Below are 15,000 nucleotides of genomic sequence, written 5' to 3'. Positions count from 1 at the left end.
ACATATCAGGAATTAGGTAAGCCATTACATATCAGGAATAGATTAAGCCAATACGTATAATGAATGAGGTGAGCTAGTACATGTTAAAAAAGAGTTAAATCAGTACATATTAAGAAGAAGGTATGCCATTTCATACCAGGAATGAAAATATGATCATGTGGATTCATGTCTGTCCTTTAATTAAGGTGATCATTATGATCATGTGGATTCATGTCTGGCCTTTTATTAAGGTGATCATTGTTTGAAATGCAGTCTGACCATTAATTATATAAAGTATGTGCTACTTTTCATCAAAGATGAGATGAGGTTGTTTCCTTGCTTGTTTTTATTTTTATGGGTGGAAAAAGATGTCAATGATACCTCATAACTAATCTCCATGTCAGTAATAATGATGTTTTGATATATATCTGGATATATATAAAGAATTGTTTATTGGATTAAGTCTGTCATTCAGCTGAAAATACACAGTTGGGATGCTACTGATATTACAGAACTGGGAGGTCATAGAGACTAGTTAACCAATCATAAAAGAGATTAAGTTCAAGGTAGGGCAGGATTCCACTCTTTGGACATGAAAATGAGTGAGGTACATCTCCATAGCCAGAGTGGTAGATGTAATGGAAGTCTAACAGAATAGATACAATGTTTTTTACATTATGCATTTGAGTGATATCTAGTTGATCAAGTGACAAATAGTACAATAATGTAGTGGTTGACCTACCACTCAGCTTAACTAAGAGAAAACTGAGCTGTATGCTTGCTTAGCTATGCACTTGTTCATGTACTGTTTATGATATTCACAATGGTAGGTATGGGACTATTCTTATTTCTGTTTTGTGAGCTCTGATTAGTACAAGTTGATTATGGTAGTGAACAGCAGAACAGAACGGAAGCCTATGGCTGTAGAACTCTGTATTCTGTTAAAGCATTCATTTCATACTGTATGTGCCAAGATGATATAATTGTTTGAAAGTTGTATGATAGGCTGGAAATGTGAGTAGATGAAGCTATTAATGATATAGTATTGTTTATTTGAAAGAGCTTGTGGTGTGACTAGATGGAATGAAGAAAGAAATGAAAGGGTGTATGAGAGATGTGGTATGACAGGGAATGCAAAGGGAATGAAAAATTATGGAGTGGTAAAGTGGGTGAAACATAATACTTTAAGGTTGTTTGTGCATGTGGAAAGAATGCGAGACTGGGAGTTTACAAGGAGAGTGTATGATAGCACAATTAAAGGGGCTGGTGTGAGTGGAAGACCACATATGACATAGGCAAATATGGTGGAGGATTACTGGAGAGAGAAAAACAGAGGAAGAATGCGTGGAATGGTGTATGCGAGAGAGGCATATGAGGACAGGGATAAGTGGAGACTTTTGCCGTGGCCACCCCTTGATGGGAGTTCCCAGAGGGAATGGGTATCAGAGATATAGATAGACAGAATGGATAGATAAAGAGTGTACTTTTTACTCATTTAAGAAATGTGATGTACATTATGGTTAATGTTCATTATATTATCTATACAGGCTCGGGTGCTATATTTCAAGGAGGCTTATTCGGTGTAGCAGGGATGTTTCCTGAAAAGTACATGACTGCTGTTGTGTCTGGACAGGCTCTTGGTGGTGTATTTGCCTCAGCAGCACGAATTATCTCCCTTTCTGTAGGAGCAAAGGATGCAACTGCAGCATTTATTTACTTCATGATTGCTGTGGCAGTTATGATTGTAACACTTGCTGCCTACCTCTACATGTCTAAAACAGTGAGTAACAGGTATTTGGTATTGAGATCTTTCCAGTCGTTGTTTGTTGATGATACAGTGCTGGTGGCTGATTCGGGTGACAAACTGCAAAGGTTGGTGACTGAGTTTGGTAAAGTGTATGAAAGAATAAAGTTTAGAGTAAATGTAAGGGACAAGTTAATTGGAAGGTAAGTTTGAATGGAGAAAAACTGGAAGAAGTGAAGTGTTTTAGATATCTGGGAGTGGACTTAGCAGTGGATGAAACCTTGGAAGCTAGAAGTGAGTCACAGGATGGGGGGAGGGGGCAAAGGTTCTGGTAGAGCTTTGAAAAATGTGTGGAAGGTGAGAATATTATCTCGGAGAGCAAAACTGGGTATGTTTGAAGGAATAGTGGTTCAAACAATGTTACATGGTTGCGAGGCATGGGCTATAGATAGGGTTGTGCTGAGGAGGGTGGATGTGTTGGAAATGAAATGTTTGAGGACAATGTGTTATGTGAGGTGGTTTGATCAAGTAAATAATGAAAGGGTAAGAGAGATGTGTGGTAATAAAAAGAGTGTGGTTGAGAGAGCAGAAGAAGGTATATTGAAATGGTTTGGTCACATGGAGAGAATGAGTGAGGAAAGATTGACAAAGAAGATATATGTGTCAGAGGTGGAGGGAATGAGGAGAAGTGGCTTTATCATTAGGGGTGCAGTCTCATCAAAGAATTCATTCCAAAGAGTCCATAATTCCCTGTTACCAAAAGTCGCCCAGCCTTGGGCTGTAGGAACCTATAGGAAACATCTGGACTTTTTCACTTGCTCACCCTAACTCTTATTTTCTTTTTCTTTTTTTCAACCCCTACACCTTTTTGTTTTGGCATCTTGCTGCTCTCTCTTGTACATAATTCAGTTATTTTCACTCCTTCCCTTTAAGTACTGCCCATATACCTCTGTTATCTTTTGCTAGCAGTTTTGATTCATCATCCCACCACTCCCCCTTCACATGCCACCTCCCACCTTCCATGTGTCACATAATTCTCATGCATGCCAGCATTGCTTTTCTAAATATCTGTCATTCCTCACCCACTTCTCTTGTTGCGTTTGCTCTCACCTTGCCATTCTGTACCCAATCTCTCCTGGTATTTATTTGCCCAAGTCTTTTTCCTAGCTCACTTTCAGTACCTTTTTTCACTTATATTCTCTTTTCCCATAACATCTCCAAATTTTTACCCTTGCCTCCTCAAAATAATGATCAGACATCCCTCCACCTGCCCCCTCTCAACACACTCACATCCAAGAGTTTCTCTTTTGTACACCAATCACTTAGTTGTAATAAATACTACCCTCTTACCATCTTTCCTATTCATCCATCTATACTTATGTAAGTACCTTTTTTTAAACCAGGTATTCCCAACCACCCATCATTTTTTCATCACACAACTCCACAAGCTCCACAAGCTGTTCACCATTCCTATTCACCTTGTTGAATACTGTCCCCCATTTATACCCTCAAGTGCCACATAACTCACTCTTACAAGATATGTCTGCATCGGTTTGAGAGTCATTTTGTGCTTCAAGCCAGGTCACACAGTTGGGTGGATGGTTTTCTCAGCTGCCCCATGCACCCTGATGCAGGCTTCTTTGCAAAAGACTGCTCAAGGTGTCTATTCCCCCCAACTGTACTTTTGTTACCCAACCCATGGGCTTTACATACTTTTAAGTACTACTATAAGGATGAATTCATGTGGAACATGTTAAATTCTTGCAGCTTTGGCCAAGTGATACAGATGTTCCCAAAGGACTTCACTATTAAGAGTATTGTGTAACGTAATGCTTGGGCATGGAACAAGCTACCTGAGGACATTTTGGTAAATGCATAGCATAGCTAGTGACCTTCTACAATGCTTCTTGAAGGCCCTGAATCCAGTTTCTGTAGGCTTCATGTTTCACATGAAAACCAGATTGTGCAGAATATGTTGGATTATGCCATAGGATTAATATGTGAAGAAGCCAGGGTGTTATGTGAAGAAAATTTTGAAATCTTATTTATATGTCAAGAATAATGTTCCCAAAATGAGCCAACTCACAGACAGTGATATATTGTACTACAGATGGTGATGAATCAAGACCAAGGGAACAAGAATGAGTAACAGATAATGATTTGAAAAACAGAAAAAAATTTCTGTTAATAAGTATATTAGCCTTACCAAAGAACTGATGTGTCTGGAGGAAAGGGTCTTGATTATTGAACTACACATTCTGAATATGATCAAAATTCAGGAAATACTTCCTGCAAAAAAGTCAAAGCTCATGAAATTTATGAAACTGCCAGACAAGTTGAAGGAACATACAGAACACAGTTGAAAATACTGTAAAAACTATACCTTCAACTTTACAGGTATTGCTTCGTCCATCCTTGCCAAAGATGATTCTTTTAAATGTGTCCTCATCATCAGTTGAAATAAAATGAAAGAATTATACCTTGCAACTTCTGCTTTGGAAGTGGAATTTCAACAATAATTTGATAAGTAAAGAACAACCTCTTTGTACACATTTCATACTTTATATATGTCATCTATACCTGACAGGGTAGACAACGAGAAGCCTGGAGTTTCTGAAATCTGGCAAGGCTCAGGTCCTATACATTCTGGATTTGGGATCAGTTACCTGTACCTGATTCATCCCATTAAATTTAAGTGAAGAAATTATGATCTGTGATGTAGTACAGAGGGCTAATGGCCACTTTTGTTAGTCTCCTTTATTTGTAATTAAAAAGTTTTGAACATTTTTTCTCTTTAAAAAATAACAGTTTATGAGTTGAAGATTCAAATTTCCATTAAAAGAAGTTTTATCCTTCCATTAAATGAATTAGTTCCATAACTTATATGTTACAGCATAGCAAACTTTTTTGTAGTAGAGCCTTCCAGTATGTGGGGGATACCTGTGGTAATTGGAAAAATTATTTGCTCTTTCAGGAAAACAGAATAAATCAAGTAGAAATAGTTTTTAGTTGTTCACTGATAATATTTAGCAGTTATTAAGTCATCATTTACAAAGCTCTTTACATACAGGATTTTTACAAGCATTACACAAACTGCCAAGCACCTGAAAAAGGAAAGAGCGGAGCACCTGCTAATAGGTCATTTTCTGACCAAGTCAAGATTTTCAAGGAGATATGGCCTGTTGGACTGTCTGTGTGTGGGGTTTTTGCAGTAACCCTTGGAGTTTTCCCTGCTCTCTGTGTCAAGATAATTTCAATGTCAGAAGATGATAAATGGGCAAGTTAGTACCTCTTTCCATTAGTATATGAAATGATAATTTATTAATAGGCACATCTTGTAATTTTTTCTTTATACAAATGTATATTGCCTGTAGAATGACATACATTTCCACATTACGACTGAAATATTGATTGCCATTTTGACTACAATATTGAATGCCATTTTAACTGAAATGTTGAATGCCAATTTTAACAGAGTATAGAACTCAATATTAAGAAATTTAATCCAACTAAAGTTTTTGGATGGAAGTGATGGAATCAGCCATACTTTGCAGTCAAGTGTATTTGAGAAAAGTGCCCACTGGGTTCCTTTTTGGCTACAGCAATCCATGTACTCATAATTTTGTTGGCTTTGAAGAAAAGAAAAAATAAGCTCAATAACAGAAAGGTTTAACTTATAGAGAGAATGTTTTCTGTGGGATAATAACGTGACATTCAGAAAGCTTGAGTGCATTAGATATCAAAACAGTTTTTCATTTGGTGACCCTAAGGTTTATTACCATGTACAGAAATAAAAGGAGGGTATATTGAATTAAAAAAGAATGACAAGGGATGGTACAACATAATGCCCTGAACTAGCCAAGGATAAGGCATGTTGTAAACTGATGTATAAAGCAATCATGCAGGCATAGAATTCAAGCACAATATATAGATATATCTGGAGAAGGCATATGATAGGGTTGATAGAGATGCTCTGTGGAAGGTTTTAAGAATACATGGTGTGGGAGACAAGTTGTTAGAAGCAGTGAAAAGTTTTTATCGAGGATGTAAGGCATGTGTACATGTAGGAAGAGAGGAAAGTGATTGGTTCTCAGTGAATGTTGGTTTGTGGCAGGGGTGCGTGATGTCTCCATGGTTGTTTAATTTGTTTATGGATGGGGTTGTTAGGGAGGTGAATGCAAGAGTTTTGGAAAGAGGGGCAAGCATGCAGTCTGTTGTGGATGAGAGAGCTTGGGAAGTGAGTCAGTTGTTGTTCGCTGATGATACAGCGCTGGTGGCTGATTCGGGTGAGAAACTGCAGAAGCTGGTGACTGAGTTTGGTAAAGTGTGTGAAAGAAGAAAGCTGAGAGTAAATGTGAATAAGAGCAAGGTTATTAGGTACAGTAGGGTGAGGGACAAGTCAATTGGGAGGTAAGTGTGAATGAAGAAAAACTGGAGGAAATGAAGTGTTTTAGATATCTGGGAGTGGATTTGGCAGCGGATGGAAGCATGGAAGTGGAAGTGAATCATAGGGTGGGGGAGGGGGTGAAAGTTCTGGGAGTGTTGAAAAATGTGTGGAAGTCGAGAACGTTATTTAGGAAAGCAAAAATGGGTATGTTTGAAGGAATGGTGGTTCCAACAATGATATTTGGTTGCGAGGCATGGGCTATAGATAGAGTTGTGCAGAGGAGGGTGGATGTGCTGGAAATGAGATTTTTGAGGACAATATGTGGTGTGAGGTGGTTTGATCGAGTAAGTAATGAAAGGGTAAGAGAGATGTGTGGTGGTAAAAAGAGTGTGGTTTAGAGAGCAGGAGAGGGTGTTTTCAAATGGTTTGGTCACATCGAGAGAATGAGTGAGGAAAGATTGACCAAGAGGATATATGTGTCAGAGGTGGAGGGAACAAGGAGAAGTGGGAGACCAAATTGGAGGTGGAAAGATGGAGTGAAAAAGATTTTGAGTGATCGGGGCCTGAACATGCAGGAGGGTGAAAGGCGTGCAAGGAATAGAGTGAATTGGAAAGATGTGGTATACCGGGGTCGACGTGCTGTCAATGGATTGAACAAGGGCATGTGAAGTGTCTGGGGTAAACCATGGAAAGTTCTGTAGGGCCTGGATGTGGAAAGGGAGCTGTGGTTTCGGTGCATGACATGATAGCTAGAGACTGAGTGTGAACAAATGTGGCTTTTGTTTTGTTTTCTTAGCACTACCTTGCGCACATGTGGGGGAGGGGGTTGTTATTTCATGTGTGGCGGGGTGGCGATGGGAATGAATAAGGGCAGACAGTATGAATTATGTACATGCGTACATATGTATATGTCTGTGTGTATATATATATATATATATATATATATATATATATATATATATATATATATATATATATATACATATATATATATATATGTAAGTAGGAGAGATGGCCAGAGAGCGTTATTGGATTACGTGTTAATTGACAGGCGCGCGAAAGAGAGACTTTTGGATGTTAATGTGCTGAGAGGTGCAACTGGAGGGATGTCTGATCATTATCTTGTGGAGGCTAAGGTGAAGATTTGTATGGGTTTTCAGAAAAGAAGAGTGAATGTTGGGGTGAAGAGGGTGGTGAGAGTAAGTGAGCTTGGGAAGGAGACTTGTGTGAGGAAGTACCAGGAGAGACTGAGTACAGAATGGAAAAAGGTGAGAACAATAGAAGTAAGGGGAGTGGGGGAGGAATGGGATGTATTTAGGGGATCAGTGATGGATTGCGCAAAAGATGCTTGTGGCATGAGAAGAGTGGGAGATGGGTTGATTAGAAAGGGTAGTGAGTGGTGGGATGAAGAAGTAAGAGTATTAGTGAAAGAGAAGAGAGAGGCATTTGGACGATTTTTGCAGGGAAAAAATGCAATTGAGTGGGAGATGTATAAAAGAAAGAGACAGGAGGTCAAGAGAAAGGTGCAAGAGGTGAAAAAAAGGGCAAATGAGAGTTGGGTGAGAGAGTATCATTAAATTTTAGGGAGAATAAAAAGATGTTCTGGAAGGAGGTAAATAAAGTGCGTAAGACAAGGGAGCAAATGGGAACTTCAGTGAAGGGCGCAAATGGGGAGGTGATAACAAGTAGTGGTGATGTGAGAAGGAGATTGAGTGAGTATTTTGAAGGTTTGTTGAATGTGTTTGATGATAGAGTGGCAGATATAGGGTGTTTTGGTCAAGGTGGTGTGCAAAGTGAGAGGGTTAGGGAAAATGATTTGGTAAACAGAGAAGAGGTAGTAAAAGCTTTGCGGAAGATGAAAGCCGGCAAGGCAGCAGGTTTGGATGGTATTGCAGTGGAATTTATTAAAAAGGGGGTGACTGTATTGTTGACTGGTTGGTAAGGTTATTTAATGTATGTATGACTCATGGTGAGGTGCCTGAGGATTGGCGGAATGCGTGCATAGTGCCATTGTACAAAGGCAAAGGGGATAAGAGTGAGTGCTCAAATTACAGAGGTATAAGTTTGTTGAGTATTCCTGGTAAATTATATGGGAGGGTATTGATTGAGAGGGTGAAGGCATGTACAGAGCATCAGATTGGGGAAGAGCAGTGTGGTTTCAGAAGTGGTAGAGGATGTGTGGATCAGGTGTTTGCTTTGAAAAATGTATGTGAGAAATACTTAGAAAAGCAAATGGATTTGTATGTAGCATTTATGGATCTGGAGAAGGCATATGATAGAGTTGATAGAGATGCTCTGTGGAAGGTTTTAAGAATACATGGTGTGGGAGACAAGTTGTTAGAAGCAGTGAAAAGTTTTTATCGAGGATGTAAGGTATGTGTACATGTAGGAAGAGAGGAAAGTGATTGGTTCTCAGTGAATGTTGGTTTGTGGCAGGGGTGCGTGATGTCTCCATGGTTGTTTAATTTGTTTATGGATGGGGTTGTTAGGGAGGTGAATGCAAGAGTTTTGGAAAGAGGGGCAAGCATGCAGTCTGTTGTGGATGAGAGAGCTTGGGAAGTGAGTCAGTTGTTGTTCGCTGATGATACAGCGCTGGTGGCTGATTCGGGTGAGAAACTGCAGAAGCTGGTGACTGAGTTTGGTAAAGTGTGTGAAAGAAGAAAGCTGAGAGTAAATGTGAATAAGAGCAAGGTTATTAGGTACAGTAGGGTGAGGGACAAGTCAATTGGGAGGTAAGTGTGAATGAAGAAAAACTGGAGGAAATGAAGTGTTTTAGATATCTGGGAGTGGATTTGGCAGCGGATGGAAGCATGGAAGTGGAAGTGAATCATAGGGTGGGGGAGGGGGTGAAAGTTCTGGGAGTGTTGAAAAATGTGTGGAAGTCGAGAACGTTATTTAGGAAAGCAAAAATGGGTATGTTTGAAGGAATGGTGGTTCCAACAATGATATTTGGTTGCGAGGCATGGGCTATAGATAGAGTTGTGCAGAGGAGGGTGGATGTGCTGGAAATGAGATTTTTGAGGACAATATGTGGTGTGAGGTGGTTTGATCGAGTAAGTAATGAAAGGGTAAGAGAGATGTGTGGTGGTAAAAAGAGTGTGGTTTAGAGAGCAGGAGAGGGTGTTTTCAAATGGTTTGGTCACATCGAGAGAATGAGTGAGGAAAGATTGACCAAGAGGATATATGTGTCAGAGGTGGAGGGAACAAGGAGAAGTGGGAGACCAAATTGGAGGTGGAAAGATGGAGTGAAAAAGATTTTGAGTGATCGGGGCCTGAACATGCAGGAGGGTGAAAGGCGTGCAAGGAATAGAGTGAATTGGAAAGATGTGGTATACCGGGGTCGACGTGCTGTCAATGGATTGAACAAGGGCATGTGAAGTGTCTGGGGTAAACCATGGAAAGTTCTGTAGGGCCTGGATGTGGAAAGGGAGCTGTGGTTTCGGTGCATGACATGATAGCTAGAGACTGAGTGTGAACAAATGTGGCTTTTGTTTTGTTTTCTTAGCACTACCTTGCGCACATGTGGGGGAGGGGGTTGTTATTTCATGTGTGGCGGGGTGGCGATGGGAATGAATAAGGGCAGACAGTATGAATTATGTACATGCGTACATATGTATATGTCTGTGTGTATATATATATATATATATATATATATATATATATATATATATATATATATATATATACATATATATATATATATGTAAGTAGGAGAGATGGCCAGAGAGCGTTATTGGATTACGTGTTAATTGACAGGCGCGCGAAAGAGAGACTTTTGGATGTTAATGTGCTGAGAGGTGCAACTGGAGGGATGTCTGATCATTATCTTGTGGAGGCTAAGGTGAAGATTTGTATGGGTTTTCAGAAAAGAAGAGTGAATGTTGGGGTGAAGAGGGTGGTGAGAGTAAGTGAGCTTGGGAAGGAGACTTGTGTGAGGAAGTACCAGGAGAGACTGAGTACAGAATGGAAAAAGGTGAGAACAATAGAAGTAAGGGGAGTGGGGGAGGAATGGGATGTATTTAGGGGATCAGTGATGGATTGCGCAAAAGATGCTTGTGGCATGAGAAGAGTGGGAGATGGGTTGATTAGAAAGGGTAGTGAGTGGTGGGATGAAGAAGTAAGAGTATTAGTGAAAGAGAAGAGAGAGGCATTTGGACGATTTTTGCAGGGAAAAAATGCAATTGAGTGGGAGATGTATAAAAGAAAGAGACAGGAGGTCAAGAGAAAGGTGCAAGAGGTGAAAAAAAGGGCAAATGAGAGTTGGGGTGAGAGAGTATCATTAAATTTTAGGGAGAATAAAAAGATGTTCTGGAAGGAGGTAAATAAAGTGCGTAAGACAAGGGAGCAAATGGGAACTTCAGTGAAGGGCGCAAATGGGGAGGTGATAACAAGTAGTGGTGATGTGAGAAGGAGATTGAGTGAGTATTTTGAAGGTTTGTTGAATGTGTTTGATGATAGAGTGGCAGATATAGGGTGTTTTGGTCAAGGTGGTGTGCAAAGTGAGAGGGTTAGGGAAAATGATTTGGTAAACAGAGAAGAGGTAGTAAAAGCTTTGCGGAAGATGAAAGCCGGCAAGGCAGCAGGTTTGGATGGTATTGCAGTGGAATTTATTAAAAAAGGGGGTGACTGTATTGTTGACTGGTTGGTAAGGTTATTTAATGTATGTATGACTCATGGTGAGGTGCCTGAGGATTGGCGGAATGCGTGCATAGTGCCATTGTACAAAGGCAAAGGGGATAAGAGTGAGTGCTCAAATTACAGAGGTATAAGTTTGTTGAGTATTCCTGGTAAATTATATGGGAGGGTATTGATTGAGAGGGTGAAGGCATGTACAGAGCATCAGATTGGGGAAGAGCAGTGTGGTTTCAGAAGTGGTAGAGGATGTGTGGATCAGGTGTTTGCTTTGAAAAATGTAGTGAGAAATACTTAGAAAAGCAAATGGATTTGTATGTAGCATTTATGGATCTGGAGAAGGCATATGATAGAGTTGATAGAGATGCTCTGTGGAAGGTATTAAGAATATATGGTGTGGGAGGCAAGTTGTTAGAAGCAGTGAAAAGTTTTTATCGAGGATGTAAGGCATGTGTACGTGTAGGAAGAGAGGAAAGTGATTGGTTCTCAGTGAATGTAGGTTTGCGGCAGGGGTGTGTGATGTCTCCATGGTTGTTTAATTTGTTTTTGGATGGGGTTGTTAGGGAGGTGAATGCAAGAGTTTTGGAAAGAGGGGCAAGTATGAAGTCTGTTGGGGATGAGAGAGCTTGGGAAGTGAGTCAGTTGTTGTTCGCTGATGATACAGCGCTGGTGGCTGATGCATGTGAGAAACTGCAGAAGCTGGTGACTGAGTTTGGTAAAGTGTGTGAAAGAAGAAAGTTAAGAGTAAATGTGAGTAAGAGCAAGGTTATTAGGTACAGTAGGGTTGAGGGTCAAGTCAGTTGGGAGGTGAGTTTGAATGGAGAAAAACTGGAGGAAGTAAAGTGTTTTAGATATCTGGGAGTGGATCTGGCAGCAGATGGAACCATGGAAGCGGAAGTGGATCATAGGATGGAGGAGGGGGCGAAAATTCTGGGAGCCTTGAAGAATGTGTGGAAGTCGAGAACATTATCTCGGAAAGCAAAAATGGGTATGTTTGAAGGAATAGTGGTTCCAACAATGTTGTATGGTTGCAAGGCGTGGGCTATGGATAGAGTGGTGCGCAGGAGGATGGATGTGCTGGAAATGAGATGTTTGAGGACAATATGTGGTGTGAGGTGGTTTGATCGAGTAAGTAACGTAAGGGTAAGAGAGATGTGTGGAAATGAAAAGAGCGTGGTTGAGAGAGCAGAAGAGGGTGTTTTGAAATGGTTTGGGCACATGGAGAGAATGAGTGAGGAAAGATTGACCAAGAGGATATATGTGTCGGAGGTGGAGGGAACGAGGAGAAGAGGGAGACCAAATTGGAGGTGGAAAGATGGAGTGAAAAAGATTTTGTGTGATCGGGGCCTGAACATGCAGGAGGGTGAAAGGAGGGCAAGGAATAGAGTGAATTGGAGCGATGTGGTATACCGGGGTTGACGTGCTGTCAGTGGATTGAATCAAGGCATGTGAAGCATCTGGGGTAAACCATGGAAAGCTGTGTAGGTATGTATATTTGCGTGTGTGGACGTATGTATATACATGTGTATGAGGGTGGGTTGGGCCATTTCTTTCGTCTGTTTCCTTGCGCTACCTTGCAAACGTGGGAGACAGCAACAAAGCAAAAAAAAAATATATATATATATATATATATATATATATATATATATATATATATATATATATATATATATATATATGTATATGTCGAGATGTATAGGTATGTATATGTGTGTGTGTGTGGACATGTATGTATATACATGTGTATGTGGGTGGGTTGGGCCATTTTTTCGTCTGTTTCCTTGTGCTACTGTGCTAACGCGGGAGATGCTACCTCGCTGATGTGGGAGACAGTGACAAAGTATAATAAATAAATAAAACAAATCTAGTTTAACATTATTCCATTATTCTACAGATGTGTTCTTCCAGCCTGTTGTCACATTTCTCCTGTTCAATGTAGGAGACTACCTAGGACGACAGATTGCCGGGTTCATAATGTGGGTAAGTTTTACCTTAAAAGTATGAGTTGTGTATCACAGATACTGCAATTGTTATTTGCTTTAGAATATCAAATTTTTGGAATATTTAATAAAGTTAAGCAAGGACAGAAAGAGGTATAATTAAGTGAAGCACCATGTCACATTAGATCTGATGAAATAGTATAAGAGGGTAGAAATGCAATTGTAGAGAGGAAGAAAAAATTTGTTTGAAATATGTAGCAAGTTCTGAAGACTTTGCAAATATATGTCAAATACTGTTAATAAATGGTAAGTAGAGTTGATATCCAAAAGAACTTAAATCCAAAGGAATTTCTTAAAGAACTTTGTTTAAAAAAAAGTCCAACATCATTGATTCTCTCCCAGTTTCATGGGGTAGATCAGGTGCACACAGTCTCTGAACATCACTTACATGCATCCTCAACCCATGCCCAGTGTGTTAAAGTGAAAGATGGACTTTCATATAGCAGTTGTTTGTAGGTAGAAAGGTTATATATAGAGGGAAGGATGAAAGGAGGAAGAGAATATTACAGTTTAGCTGTTTGAGGGAAGATTGAGGTATCATAGAACTCATTCCTCAAGTATCTGTTTTGAAACAGAAACTGTTGAAAGCAGCAGCCATATGCATGCATTGGATCCTAGCAATGGGAGAGGAGAGACATGCAAACATTTCACAAGAAAAGTCGCCAAAATATTTTAATACCTGTAGAACAGAGAGAAGTAACATCAGTGTGAACAGAAAGAAATAGTTGAAGACAGGTGATGGTGGGAGAATTCGAGATGGAAAACTTTTGATTTCACTCTGGTTAACAGAAAAATGGAGGAAGAGCCATCCCTGATGATATGAAATAGCTGTTCATTGGAGTATACACAATGGCTAGAGAGTGGACATCAGCAAATGAGACCATACCTGATGCTTCCTTGAGAGAAATGGTGAAAAAGTAAAAATATTTATATAAATACTGTATGTAGTGCTTATGAGATAGCCAAGATTAGAGCATTCATTTGTCCATACCATCTCAACTTTAAAAAGAAAGTGAACAGGGTTAGTAGTAGAAGAAAGATAGATCCTTTATTGAGTGAAGAGATTAGGTGACATGACAGAGCACTGAGGAGCACCACTGTTGATAGGATAGGTGAAGGAAGTTGCTCCCTCAGCGACTACTACATTGGAAAAGTCAGACAGGAAATTATTTGTTAGGGGACAAGAGGAGCAGAAAAACCATAAGAAGGGAGTTCAGATAGCAAAGACTAATGCTACACCATCACCATTTCAAAAGCTGTAAAGATACAAAAGGCCAAAAGTTTGATCCAAATTCCTAAGAGGAGCACCAGAGTTGAGCTAAGTAGATGAACACTTTGTGCAAACAGTTGATCTGTCCTTGTCTTGAACACTGTATTGCTTTCATATCTGATGAGGTTTTAACACCGGATACTTACTTGATAGAGTCAGGTCCAAATCAGTCCAACTTACCTACTCTTCCAGCGTCACCTCAAAACTTGATTCATTTGCTCGGTGCCTTGGTTGATTTCCTTTTCTCTTCGTAATATATTACTTTGGATTCTACATTTGGGATTGGCTGCTTGTGTGCCCCTTACCATTAGGAAGAACATATAATACAGCACTTAGCATGTCATTGCACCACATGACTACCATGTGGCACCTCATGTAATTTCTTTCCCATCATCAAGCTTTGAAATTCTTTACTTTCTCATATCTTTCCTAATCAAAATGACCTACCATTATTAAAAGGCAGACTTTTGTACCTCCTTCTGAATTTATTAGACTATTTATCTGTTTTTCCCATTTCTTGGTCTTTTTATATTCAACTTAAAGCCTGGCCAGGAAAAGGACTATTGACAAAAAAAAAAAAAGAATAAGTTTGTATTGATTGCTTCATGTGGTTTCCCTTGGCTATTGAAGTATTCAGTAAAGTACTAATGAAATATTAAATGAAGTACTGATGTTCTGGATGACAGTGAAAAGTGTTTTGACCTGTATTCATGAAAAGAATTTTTATGACTTTCATGACTGGTAAATGATAAATAATGGTATTATAAGGATAAATGTTTAGAACAAAAGTATGCCACAGATTCCAATCAATTTGAATGTTTGAAATATTTTCTTCTATAAACATATGCAGTTAAGAAGTGATTGAATATTCTGTATTATTTCATGTTATAGGAATTTTAGTGTTAAGGAAATAATAAAGGATTTTTTTTTAATTTATAATGTATTTGTATGAATAAGTTTAAGGATTGTTAGATGGTTGACATGATTA

General features: G+C 39.4%; 1 protein-coding gene across 5 annotated transcripts in view; it reads left to right on the top strand.

Moving 5' to 3' along the window:
* The window catches only part of LOC139746983 (equilibrative nucleoside transporter 1-like), a 122,075-nt gene that overhangs the window by 100,148 nt on the left and 6,927 nt on the right, over positions 1–15,000 (top strand). For all 5 annotated transcript variants that reach the window (XM_071658681.1, XM_071658680.1, XM_071658683.1 and 2 more), the window contains 3 exons: positions 1,527–1,759; positions 4,794–5,004; positions 12,637–12,722. In XM_071658681.1, coding sequence (XP_071514782.1) covers positions 1,527–1,759; positions 4,794–5,004; positions 12,637–12,722 — 530 coding nt within the window. The remainder of the gene's footprint in view (positions 1–1,526; positions 1,760–4,793; positions 5,005–12,636; positions 12,723–15,000) is intronic.

Source organism: Panulirus ornatus, chromosome 67, assembly GCF_036320965.1.
Source record: "Panulirus ornatus isolate Po-2019 chromosome 67, ASM3632096v1, whole genome shotgun sequence".
NCBI lineage: Eukaryota > Metazoa > Arthropoda > Malacostraca > Decapoda > Palinuridae > Panulirus > Panulirus ornatus.
Note: the sequence above shows the minus strand (reverse complement) of the source record. Positions and strands in the feature narration are given on the sequence as shown.